Genomic DNA, 14,058 nt, shown 5'->3' with positions numbered 1-14,058 from the left:
GGCATCAATTGAGCTTTTTTGAATAATGCAGCTCTTGCAGTTGGAGGAACAGAACAAAATCTTTTTACATTTTTTTCAAGTTTTACCAGCTTCTGGGAAATGTTAACATGCACAGACAGCTTTTAGAATATGTTGGTTTTTCCAAACAAAAGCTTCAGAGATTCTTAGGCTTACCAGTAGCAGAACAGCTAAGGTGTTAGACAATACTGTTGGCAATATCTTGGCAAATCCAAAAAGGATTTCTTTGGTTTAAAGTTTTCTCCACCAAATAAATTTTTGGTTTTTGTGTGCACTGGTAAGATAGAATGAAATTCTGCCAGTGAAATTAGTCTAGCATTGAAGTCTTAGGATATTAGTCTCGCCAACCTAAAAAATCCAAGTTAGATGAAAGAGATCTTTGTTGAGAATATTATGTGAACCCATAGCTGAAGGGAATCTCACTTAGATTAAATCAATTGCAGAAGAATTGAACATTTCCATTTCATTTCCATGAAAGAGACAATAAGAAAAATGAAGTAGGGAAAAATTGCAAAATTTTTATACACAGCAAAAGAAACTTTTGATCTTTTTTTCTCATAGTTGACCAGGAAGGGCAAAAAGCTTCACTGGGTGTTGAATTGCTTTATAGTTCTGCCCTCACAAATATTGAATTGACTAAATTTAAAACCAATGCTAACACTTTAGCTATGAAATTCTGTAGAATGCTTCAAGCGGCAGGCATTAGAGTTCTTCCATGGTTCAATGCAAAGAAGGTTGAATTTAAAGTCAGAAAAGATGTATTTAAATGCTGGCTTTGCTGCTTACTATCTCTGTGTCTTGGCACAATAATAATAATAATAATAGCTAGCATCCTCATAACATCCCTGGAAGCTGAGGAAATTAGAAGCCACCTTACTTGCCAAGGGTCACACAGCCACTAAGTGTAGAAACAGTATTTAACAGCTGTCCCAGATTCCATGTTCATCCTCTTTCTATTCACAATGCTACTTAGTTCTCTGGCGATTGATTTAAGTCCTCTGAGTCTCTTCTCTGTAAAATGTGTTTGGATTCGACATCTCAGGGCCCTTCTAGCTCTTAATATATGATCTTATATAAAATCAACTACCATATTTTTGCTAGCTAATACAGTATGAAGCTTTTAGAGTTCTGCAATAGAATATGAGGAAAAAGGAAAGAGAAAGTTGAGAGAGAGCAGAACTTCTGATGAACAAGTTTGATTTCCACCTTTTGCGGTACCTTCTCATGTTTAGTTTCCAGCCTTGGAGGAAAAGAGGGGAGGTGGAAGAGTCTGTCCCATCTGACCATTTCTCTTCTATCTCAGCTGATCATGTTTCATGACTGATATTGAGCATACTTTGGGAGAGGAATGACACCTTTTAATCAATAATGAACATATTTATATTAATTATACATCTTACAACCCCGTGATTCTCAACTCATGTAAGTCATCAAGTGAATCCCATTTCCTATCCCTTATCACCCAATTCTTTATTCCCATCTTCCTCAACTCTCCACAACTCTCCCACACAAATTCCCAACCAAATATCATCCTTCCTTTCCAGCATGCCCTCTGGAAGGCCTGTTCACAGGCAATACACTTTCCTATCTTCAATCTTATTAAATCTTTTTCTTTCCCATTTCTCCTATATTACAGCATTCACAGAGACTTAACTTCTGCTGGATGATAAAGCCTTTTTCCAATGTTAGCTGCACCTTCACTCCTTCCCTTTGGCTTACTGATCAAAGTAGGACAGTCAGAAAACTCCTTGCTCCTCTTTGTCACTTTCAGGATCCCATCCAACTCCATCATTCAGTATATTTCCCTCTTACAGCCCTACAAACCACATCTTCCAGTAAATTTCTTGGTAACTCCTCAATGGATATCTCGGACACTTTCCCACTTCTTTCCTTAATGAGTTCAGTACCTGACTTACAATCTTTCTCTCCTCCCCAACTCCTGCCCTCATACCAAGAGACTTCAATATACTTTTTGACTTTCAAACAGCCTAACCATCCGGTTCCTTAACCTACTTACTTCCTATGATCTAATCCTCTATCTCCACCTCAGAAAAACACTAAAATGGTCATTCCCTTGATTTGCCATCACCCCTTTCATGTTCTAACATTCCCTTATCTCACCATAATCTGTTGGCTTTCTCCCTCTCCCTTTCCATACTGAACTCTGTCCACACCATAATTTCCCTGCCCCATCAGGCCACTTGCTCCTCTTTTCCTCCTCTTCATTCTTTGGTGAAACAGTTCAACCCTACCTCTTGAGTCCTTGAGTCCATTATAATCTCACCAACTGCACTCAGTTTTGGATTACTCCCACCATCCTCTGCCTTTTCTCCTACACATGTTCTACTGAAAGGAGGTGGAGAAAATCATAAAAACCATTCTCACTGGCCTTTTCTCAGTTCCATTCTCCCTGACCTCTTTGCAGCCTTTAACACAATTGATCAACAAATTTTCCTTGAATACTGACTTTTCTCTAGATTTTTGGGATAAGATTCTGGTTCTCCTCTTACCTGATTCTCAGTCTTCTTTCCTGGATCTTCATCCAGGGGATATGCACAAACCATAAATGTCCCACTGAGCTCTGGCCTGAGTATTCTCCCCTCTATATTATTTCCTTGATGATTCTCAAATCTGCCTATCCTGCCCTGACTCTCTCTTCTGACTTCCAGTCTTACATTTCAAAGATGTTTTGTAGACATCTTAAACTCATCATGTCAAAAACTGAACTCATTATCTTGCCCCCTAAACCCATCTCTCCTCCAAACTTCCGTGTTACTTTTAAGGGTAGTATCATCCTCCCAATCCCCCAAGCTCACACCCTAGGTGTCATCCTTAAGTATTTTTTCCCTTGTCTTCACCCCCATATTCCATCTGTTGCCAAGGCTGCTTGTTTTCACTTTTGCAACATCTCTTTTTCCCCCTTCAGTAGTGGTTTATTTTTTTCAATTACATGTAAAGATAATTTTCAACATTCATTTTCTGTAAGATTTTGAGTTAAAAATTTTTTTATTCTTCCCTTACTTCTCCCCCTCCCTAAGACAACAAACAATCTTATATAGATTATACATGTACAGTCATTTAAAACATATTTCCATGTTATTTATGTTGTAAAAGAAAAATCAGAACAAAAAGCAAACAACAACAAAAAGTGAAAATAGTATGCTTTGATCTGTGTTCAGTCACCATAGTTTTCTTTTTAGATGCGGATGGCATTTTCCATCTCAAGTCCATTGAAATTGTCTTAGATCACTGTTTTGCAGAGAAGAGCTAATTCTATCATAGTTAATCATCACATAATCTTGCTACCATGTACTATGTTTTTGTTCTGCTCACTTCACTCAGTTCTTGTTATGCTTTCCAGAACTTTCTGAAATCATCCTGTTGGTCATTTCTTATAGAACAAGAATATTCCACAACATTCATATACCATAACTGTTTCAGCCATTCCCCAGTGGATGACCATCCACTCCACTTCCAGTTCCTTGCCACCATAAAAAGAGCTGCTACAAACACTTTTGCACATGGGAATTCTTTTTTGATCTTTTATGATCTCTTTGGGATACAGACCCAGTAGTGACACTACTGGATCAAAGAGCATGCACAAGCTATGCCCTTTGGGCATAGTGCAACATCTCTCCGATACTCCTCCTTCTTTCCTGGCTCACTGCCGCCACTCTAGTGCATGCAGGCCCTCATCCCCACACACTGTTCTACTGTGGCTGGTGGGTCTGACGCCTCCAATCTCTCCTCCCTTCATTTAGCTGCCAAAGCAATTTTCCTGAAATGCAGGTCCAATCATATCACCATTCGCAGTATCTTGCTATCATATCTAAGGTCAAGTAAACAAACCTTTGTTTTTCATTCAAAGACCTTCATAATCTAGCCTCTATGTCTCTTACTTGTCCTGTCTTCTTCTACCTTGCTCCTTCCCATCCCCAGTGACCATGCAGTGGCCTTCTTGCAATCCCATAAACAAAATTTTCCATCTTTTCCCCCCACATTTCCTCTAGCTGTCCTCTACTCCTGGAATGCCCCCTCCTCATCTTCACCTTCTGGCTTTCCTTCAAGTTCCAATTAACATCCCACTTTCTACACAAATCCGTTCCCAGCCTCCTCCTAATTCTAGTGCCTTCCCTCTATTAATTATTTCCTATTTATCCTGTATCCTGCTTCTACATATTTGTTTGCTTTTTATCTTCCTCATTAGATTGTGAAGTCCTTGAGGAAAGGGATTATCTTTTGCCTCTTTAAGCAAACTACAACGCCTGGCACATAGTAGATACTTAATAAATTCTTATTATCTGCCTTGTCATGGTGTGAGGGACTTGCACTGAAATTGCCAGTTATGCCGTGCAGAGTTATCCAAGATGGAAAGTTAAGACAAAAAGTGATCCATTGGAGAAGGAAAGAATAAAACACTCCAGCATCTTAGTCAAGAAAGCTCCATGGATGGTATTAAAATGTTAAAAGATGTGACATCAGAAGATGAGCATCTTAGGTCAGAAGATATTCTCACCCTTCTGGGTGAGTAGTAGAAAGAGTAGAAAACAAGAACAAGGAGCTCCAAAATCAATGAAGTGGCTGCACTGAAAGGAGCTCCCCTGTATATGTGTCTGGTGATGAAAGGGAAATCCAGCGAATTAATTGTAGAAACCTAGAATGTAAGATTTATGAACCAAGGTGCTCTGGATGTGGTTAAATAGGAGATGGAAAGAAAGATTAAACACTGTCATCTTGGATCAATGGAAGGGAATAGGTAAAATTTAATTCAGGTGATCCTTATATAGACTACTGTGGGCAAGAATCCTTTACAAGAATAGAATAGTCCTCTTGGTCAACAGAAGGATGACAAAAGCAGTATTGAGGTATATTATCAAAAATGACTATGATATTTGTTTGAATTTAAGGCAAATTGTTCAACACTAGTAATACAAGTCTCTTTTAACTGTTGATGATAAAGAGACCCAAGTTGATCAGTTTTATGATGATCTACAACATCATCTAGAAATAGCAGCAGAAAAGGATGTCACATTCATCGCCATAGGGGTTGGAATACTAAAGTAGGAAGTAAAAATATAATTGGAATAACACGGCAAGTTTAGCCTTGGAGTACAAAATGAAGCCAGACAGAGACTTAATACTTTGACAAGATAACTTGTTAATCATTGCAAATACTATTTTTCAACAACCCAAAAGTTGACTCTACACATGGATGGTTAATATAGAAATCAGAATGAGTATATGTGTGTGTGTGTGGGGTATATATATATTCACCCACATACATACATACATATATGTACATGTAAATACATATATTTAGACACATATACATACATACAAACACATACAGATATTGTAGCCAAAACTCGATACAAGCAGTTATTATTACCTGGAGCTGACTATAAATCATGAGCTTATTATTTCAAAATTCAGACTTAAATTGAAGAAAAGTAGGGAAAAATATACATCATTGTGTCTTTAATTTGCAAGTTTTCTGGTACTTTCTACAGAACCTTCTGCCTAAATGCTTTCTGAAGCAAAACATCTCCTCACCATGCTCATTAGTGTTCATTTTTACACCATGTGGCTGCTAGAAATAGAGTTAATAATTGAATCTCTAGGAACTTGGAGCCGATCAGATCATCTTGTGGGTAGTATAGATGAAGAGAACAGATCTTATGATCATGTCTTGGACACCCATAGTTAACAGGTATCACTTGGATGATGAAACAGGAGGGGGAGAGAGAAAGGAGGAGACCCGTTAAGAGCTTGCCATTTTCTTCTTTCCTGAAAAGGGAAGAGAATAATAGATATATAATAGACAGAATAATAATAAAAGCAGCACTTGGGAACAACTTTCCTTATTGCTTTCCAGAAAGAAGATAGAGCACATTTCACTGGAATCACTAGTCACACTCCCTCAGACAACAAAAGGGAAAGGAGAGGGGAATGCACTGTTCTTAACCATAGGCAGGAGGAAGACAGACATAGAAAATAAAGTCAAGATCCAAACTCCCAAAACTTAGTTTTCTATTTTTTATCCAACCAGTGCATATTTCTACACATGCAACTTCCTTTTAAGGAGACTGAGGATACACTTTTAAGTCTATTCCAATGCCCCAGATTGAGAATGTCTATTTATATTGGAAGTTCTAACAGAAATGTCTTTATGAATCCGATTAGAATGTGATCCTAAGCTCTCTTCTCAGTTCAGTCCAAATGATTAATGGGGAATCACAAGATTGGCTGAAGAAATCCTGCTCCATTTGAGAATAGGAAGTTGCACTCTAGTCCAGTGATATTTTGGGGGCCCTGTGGAGATGGAATGGTTATTCTACCAGCTCCTTAAGATGAAGACATCTGAAAGGTATCTGTTCTAGCAAGTCTGAAATGAACTAATGAGATCCCTCAATATCATTGCATTGCAGATAGATCCAAAATCACATTTTTCCTATTCAATGTGTAAATCCGATAGCACAGAGTTGTCTATACTTTCCTTTGTAGTGAGCTGACAAATCTCAATAGTGTCTTATTAAAACAAAAACAAAGATCTTAAGCCTCTGTCCTTTAGAATTGAGTTGTTAGGCTTCTTAAAAACTAATTAATTTTTAACCTCTTTTATATTTTGTATTCATAGCTAACTAAAGCTCACAGTATAGCTAAATCAGTAGCTTGAAATGTCAGGATGATATCATAGTTAAGTTTCACATATAAGTTATGTTGTCAGTGTGAATGATTGTCCAGTCAATTTAGTTAGAAGAGTAGCATCCAATATTATGTATGCTCCTTGAGGGAAGGACTGTTTTTATCTTTGTCTATATTACCAGTTCCTAGCATCGTGCCTGGCACATAGGAAGTGTTCGATAAATGCTTTTCATAATGGCCATATTGGCCTGGTATTGCCCAACCAGCTAAAGAAATTTACTTTGTTGTTTGATAGAGAAGATGAGCTAGTTAAAAACAAAAGCCAAACCAAATGAAGAGGTATGTAGATAAATGTGTATTCTGGTATGTATATTTTAGTGCTTTTAGAATCTATGAATTTAACCACTTGGATGCTCCATATGCTTATGTAAATAGCAATCCTTTCCTGCTTTAGTAGGTGAATTGCTTTGACTGAAAAGAAAATAATTTCTTAGTGGGTAGTCTTTTGACGATGAATCCCTCTAAATTTAGCTGGTCTTCTCTTTGTTCAACAGGCACAATCTGTTGATTACAAAGCCTTAAATCAGTGTTTCCCTTCCCCCGACAGAAGAATAGTTTTCTTAAGTTTGAATTTTGATTTTACTTTCTGTGTTTCTTGTAATGAGATCCATTTCCCTATACCAGTGCATTTATATCTTCCTTCCCTTCTGATGGCTGAGGTAACTGAGACCTTCTGAATCAGTCCACTCTGACGTGTCTTGAAAGTATACAGTTAGTTTCAATATATCGAAGATCAGCATAAGATATTAAATGGGATTTTGAGGGGAGTTTGGTGAATGCTGCAGATATGTGAAAGGCCAGCAGACACCATAGGAAAAGTTTAGAAACTCAGAAATGCACATAATCTGTGTATAGGAATGAATAATGTCAACCCAAATTTTACAATAAATTACTGTAAATACTCAAAAAAAGAAAAAAATCAGACTTCTCTGGTATGAAGGGAGGGTCAAAATATTTTTACATGGATTTTCCAGTTCAAGAGGGAACTGTGCCCTTAATCTCCATGATATGAAAAGGATAACTGATCATCTAGTAGTGAATTATGCTAGATGACTTTGGAGCTATATTCAAACTTTAGGAAACTAGAGTAATTATGGTTTTTATCATGTTCACTTGGATTTTAAAATACACCATGTTATGGAGGGAACAGGAAAATAAAGAAACTGAACATTTCAAGGATTTTTCTTGAGATCAATAGTCACTGGTTGTTTTAATGGTTCAGAGGATTAATCAGCTATTTCATCTCCTAAGAATTAATTCTGACTCCTTGAGGCTCACTATAAAACAATCACTAAGTCCTTTCCCCCAGAAGCTTCAATTTGAAGGGGAAACTTACCTATAAGGAATTGAAAGACTGATTCAATTAGGTTTGAAAAACTCTTGACTACTGGTGACTGCAGAGGCTAGGGACAGGAATAACCTTAGTTTTCCTCTTAAAAGTAGAATGGTGCAGAGAAAATGTTTTGAAGTTAGGAAAGACCTAAGTTGAGTGAGCTTGAGTAGATCACTTAATCAATCTTGACCTCATCCATCCATAAGATGTAAATGACAATATTTGCAATACTCCCCAATAAGGATTGTTGTGAAGAAAATGCTTTGTGTACTTTAAAGCACTGTTCCAATGTAAGTTATTCTTATTTTGTGAAGTAGGTGAGATAACAAATCAGAACTCCCTTAGCACCAGGAGAAGAACTGAAACTTAATCCAAGAATATGTGTTAGAAGAAAGATGAGAAATATGTGTTAGGAGAAAGAAAAGAAACAAAGATTTGAGTTTCTGATCATGTCAATTTATTAAATAATATATGCCAATTGTATAACAAATTGGGACAGGGCCTCCTCAGTTTTGGCACTAGACCCCGACTACAGAGGGAGACAGACTTTTTATATTAAAAGCAATCAAATAAGACCAAATAATTAAAAGAAAATGATTAATAGGCAAAAAACAGCATACAAAATGAGGTAATTTGATTTTCAATTGGAGGAAAAATGAAGGGCTTTCCAAGTTGGGAGGCGGAGAACAAACAGGTGCAATATTCTGAAATCAGAAAGACATCCCATTCCTCCCAAGTGTCTGTATTCAATGAATGGAATATGGAAATAATAACTGATTAGCCAGTATGGATTCAGTTTTCAGATGAGAGAATGGGTTGCTTGATATGTTTAATTGTGAGAAAATTCCTTACATCAATTTTTAGATCTGACCTAGTTTCCAGCTGAAGATTTCTATTTTCCCATAGAAAGACAGGACTGGAACTCATGGTTGCAGGTGGTATAATCTGGAATAATATGAGAATGAAGGGGATTGGAAGATTTTGGAATCTCCAAGGTCAGAAAGGGTGGAGAATAACTGTCTCTAGCAATGTTGTCAGGCCATGAACCGGAGCCTAGGATCAGCAGGGAAGGCAGGGGATGTGTTGATACTTGATGGGGTCAGGATTTAGGTACTTGGTGGGAGCTAAAAACAGAAGGATATTCTCCCTGCAGCTTTTTCTTTGTAGGGGAGCAAGCCTAGCCAACTAATTCCGCTGGTTACTTCTGACAAGAGCTGTAGAGATCCCGGTCCATTCTGAGACTCAATCTGTTTTCTAGTTCCAAATAGTGATAGGACAGGGGAGACTCAGGAAGGCTGGCTCCAGGACATGCTTAGGTAAGGTAAGAGGTCTAGGAGGATTTTAGTAGTGCACATTGGGAGGAAATTTGGACAATTGCTATAGAGTCCCCTACATGTAGGTTAGGCTAATTCTTTTTTTTCTAAAAAGCTGAGAAGCCATCTTGGAGACTTGATGAGCATAGAGCTAAAGCATCATTGATTGATGTGATTTCCTGATTCCCTATGGACATAGAAGAGACCAGTCTTTGAGCAGAGTCAGTGCTTCTCGGACTCAAAGCTGATTGAACCAGTTCACTACTAGACCAGTGCTGTATACTTGCTGAATATCCTTTCCATGCCCTAGCCAAATAAACCACCTTTTGTTACTTTTTTGGTTTGAATCTCTTTATCTGAATTACCAGACCAGTCTGATCCAGACCTGGTCTACTATAGTGACACTGATTCACTGGTGAGTTCCATGGCAAGAGGTTGAAAACATGTTGTCTAGGAGAAGGGAGATACCTGGTAAAAGGGCCAGAGACTCTCTAGGTAAGAGGAAACTGGAATGGGCCCAAAGGATATTTTACAAGGATGGTGAAGAGACTGGAGACAGCCACACAAAATTCTGTTAAAAGAACAGGGGACAAGATAGAGAGGCCATGGGTACTTTGAGGGCAATTGTGGTGTTGAAGAAGGATGCAGAGTCAGAATCATAGGTGGGGAATATGCTAAGAGGCAGGTTTCAGTTAAATATCACAGAGAACTTCCTGAAAGTTCTGACTTTTCCGAAAGTGGAATGGACTGACTTGAACAAAATTGATGCCTTTTTTTCTGGATACCCATTTGTTGGGATGTTGTGACCAGGAGTCTAATTCAGATGTAGTCGGATTCTTCTTCTTCCTATACGGATCTTAGGTGAGGTCAGCAGTGTCTGTCACACTAATGCTGGTATCCATGGATCCAGGGCCCATGCTGCTCTGAGAGAAGGGGAACAGCCTCAAACAGCTTATGTCCATGCAAGGGACAGACTTCTACATATCTGCATCCTAGAATGCAATTCCTCTCTAAGACTATCAGTGCTGGGGCAGCTAGGAGGTGCAGTGGATGGAGCATCATCAGCCCTGCAGTCAGGAGGACCACAGTCCAAATGTGGCCTCAGACACTTACCACTTCCTAGCTGTGTGACCATGGGCAAGTCACTTAACCCCAACTACCTTAGTAAAAAAAAAATACTTATCAGTGCTACAGCTCTAACTCTTTCTGCTGCATTAGATATATAGGATTCTTACAGCCCTTCTTCAAGAGAAATAGATAGATACCCAACTATAAACTCAATTATTTAATGTTGCCAACTGAACTAATATCATATAATATATAATGTGTTATAGATTATATACAATATGTAATATATGTACAATATGCAATAATATATAATCTATGTTAACATTGATGTCTAATATATATATATATATATATATATATACATACATACACACAGAAAGACAGAGAGAGCGTATTAAGTGTAAGGTATCATGCTTAATATTGGGGATATGAGATAACAGTCCCTGCTTCGAGAAACCTATAATCTATCAGGAAGGTAAAAAAAACTGAATTAATTAGAATGCTATTTAGAATATGATTAAGGACAGAGGGCATAAAGAATGATATGAAAGAAGAGAAGCACAGTACATCTAGGAAGCATTTAGGAAATTCTTGTTGACTGACTAAATCAATTTCTTTTGGAGGGAATCTGGAAAAGTTTCATGGAAGACATGATCTCTTCTGGATCCCAGAAACAAGGATTTGAATAATTAGAGATGGAAATGGGAGAATGTTCCAGGCATTGGATACTGGAACATAAAAGCATAAAATAGAAAAAAATAGAATGAATTCTGGGACCTTAAAGAGTAAACCCAAGGCACCTGTTGACAGTTAACTAGAATTGCAAGACTAGATTGTAGGAGAAAGCTGGGTCTAGAAGAGTATATTTTTTAAATCCTATCTGTTTAAATGAGAGTAAACATCCAATATCCATCTCAGAACTGATTAAATTCTCACCTGAACAAGATCAACCTAAAGCTGGGAGTAGATGAGAATAAATATTATTAGGCACAGTAGATAAAGTGTTTGGCTTCCTGGGTTTAAATACAATTACAGACCCTAGGTGTGTGACCCTGGCTAGGCCACTTTACCCTGTTTGCCTCAGTTTTCTCATTTGTAAAATGAACTGGAGAAGGGAATGGCAACCCGCTCAAGTTGTCTTTGCCAAGAAAAACCCCAAATTGGACATGATTAAACAAACATGACAACAGAAGACCACAGAATACTGATGCTAGGAGTTATCTTTGAGATCTTCTGGTAAAACTTTCTCCCTGGTGGATGAAAGTCCTCTATGGTATTCTTGAAAGTGATACCAAATGTTTTTTTTAAAAGATACCAAATTTGGGGTTCTGAAAGTCTCAGCTTCAAATCTTGGCTTACTAGCCGACTGTTACCTTTGAGATGCCATAACTTCTCCAGGCCTCAGTTTCTTCATTTTTAAAATGAAGATAATAGTAACATCTACCTCTCAGACTTGTGAGGATTGAGTGAGTTAGTAATTGTAAAATGTTTCTCAAACTTTGCCTATATATATACACACACATGGATATATGCATGTGTGTACATATATATATATATACATATATATATGTATGTATTATAATTTTATATATCAATGCTGGCTATTATTATTAAGCAGGAGCCTAGCCTCTAAAAATATTCTGGCGGTATGATGCTGGACAAATAATTTAACTCAGTGCCTCAGACAGCCCTCTAAGACTATTAATAGTAGAGGGGGTTCTGTTTTGAAGTAGGAGTTCCTCACACTGGGAACTTCCTACCCTGATAAAATCACAGGTCCACTGAAAAGACGCGATATAAACAAAAGCTCTTATTTGTTATTCAATGAAAAGTTTCTGCTGGAACACTTCTAGTGATGAGGAATTTTATTTACTTAATGAGTAATCTAAACCATTTTCATATGGATTGCTCTTTTATTATATTAAGCCAAAATCTGTCTCTCTCTAATACCCACCTGTTGATGACTGGGTGGGGCGGAATAGAGGGCACTGAAATTGGAGTCCAGAAGACCAGCATTCAAATCCAGCCTCAAGCATTTACTAGTTATGTGACCTTCACCAAGTCAGTTTGCCTCAGTTTCCTCAACTATTAAGTGGAAATAATAATAGCACTTAACTTTTAGGGTTATGAGGATTAAGTGAGATAACATCTATAAAAGTGTTTAGCACACAGTAGGAACTCAATAAATGCTGGTGGTCCTTCCTCCTTCTAGCTCTGTGCTCAAAATCTGCCGCCTTTGTGAAATTCAAAGACTTTATTGATGTGGAGTAGAAGCGAGGAGGGTATAGTGAAGGCTGGATGCACAAGGCTAGATAATCTATGCACTGGGGAGTTCTGTCTTGGGAGATAAGAATGAAGTCAGTTCAAGGGTTCATTTTTCTTCCTCCTCCTCCCCCAGGTTCACATAGGAATCAGTTACCTTCCCATGTGATGCTGACGATGTCCCTGGGGAGGTGATGTACAACATCACTCCAATTACAGGGTGCGACGTGCCAAACACTGGAGCCGAGAAAAAGGGCACCGGCTGTAGCGAGCAAACCTCCTGCTCTCCATCACATTCCAGATTTCACTTGTTTTTGCGCCACAATCATAGGTGCAATTGGATTCTAAGGTCCCTTAGAGAGAAGGCAAAGAGTTCCGGTCTTGCACCATGACTCCAAGAAACAAAATGCGTTCAAATTCAGCACTGGGCAGGTTAGAGACCTCCAATGACCAGAGGTAAGGAAAGTCCTTTCAGAATCATCTGGTTCTGGCCTTAGTTTCCTGAATTCTCCAGAATGCAATAAAGTATTGGGGGACAGGAGAAGTAGGGAGTCATTTATTGTGGAAATAGATATATGGGGGAGGGAAGGGTAGCAGAGAACTGTGTACTGCTGTCAAGGAAGTAGACTTTGTTGCCCAGAAGAAAAGAAAGACCTGTTTGTCTCATTTGTTTACAGAGCATTCGCAATTTCTGTTGGCATGGGCTGTGCATTGATGTTCAGGGATGAATTAGGACCTCCAGAACATAGGCTGAATGGCTGTTGCCATGGAATTTGTAAGCTTGTAATTGGAGTGTCTCTCTTAAAGTATAGCCACAAAAAAGGCGAGTATAATGCATTGGTAAAAATCTTAGCTATAACACAGCCACAAGTACCATTGAAAAAGGAAAAATAAAATTAGTAAATGGTGGGTAGAAAGCACCATATGAAAAAAAAATGAATGAATGAAAAGGACAGCTAAATAGCACAGTGGATAGATACTAGCCCAGGAGTCAAGAGGACTAAATTCAGTGACAGATACATAACACTTATTAGCTGTGTGACCCTGCCCAAGTCATTTAATCCCAATTGCCTCAAAAAAAAAAAAAAAAAAAAAAAAGAAAAGAAAAAGAGAAAAAAAAACAGTATATGGAATGCTACTGAAAGATCCTGTTCTTAAAACCCAAGATGTAAATTTTTGTATTTCAAAGTATTTATAACCTTACCAAAAATACCTTATATGATTCTGTTCAATCTTTAGAAATATAACTTTGAAGTTCTTGGGGTTTTTTCCTAAGTTTTTTTTGGTCACACATGGTTGGGGGTCTGTCCTTGTCTCTCATCTTTATCCCATCATATGCTTGCATTTCTTTACTTTAAG

At 37.9% G+C, this 14,058-nt stretch overlaps 1 protein-coding gene across 1 annotated transcript in view; it reads left to right on the top strand.

The window, feature by feature from the left end:
* Positions 1-13,144, top strand: part of TEX26 (testis expressed 26) — a 66,532-nt gene extending 53,388 nt beyond the window's left edge. Inside the window, exon 7 of the mRNA XM_074303541.1 lies at positions 12,836-13,144. Within this exon, the coding sequence (XP_074159642.1) occupies positions 12,836-12,894 (59 nt within the window). The 3' untranslated portion in view covers positions 12,895-13,144. The remainder of the gene's footprint in view (positions 1-12,835) is intronic.
* The last annotated feature ends 914 nt before the right edge of the window (positions 13,145-14,058 follow it).

The sequence above is a fragment of the Sminthopsis crassicaudata genome, chromosome 3 (genome assembly GCF_048593235.1).
Source record: "Sminthopsis crassicaudata isolate SCR6 chromosome 3, ASM4859323v1, whole genome shotgun sequence".
NCBI classification, from domain to species: Eukaryota; Metazoa; Chordata; class Mammalia; order Dasyuromorphia; family Dasyuridae; genus Sminthopsis; species Sminthopsis crassicaudata.
This window is presented reverse-complemented; position numbering and strand designations above follow the sequence as displayed.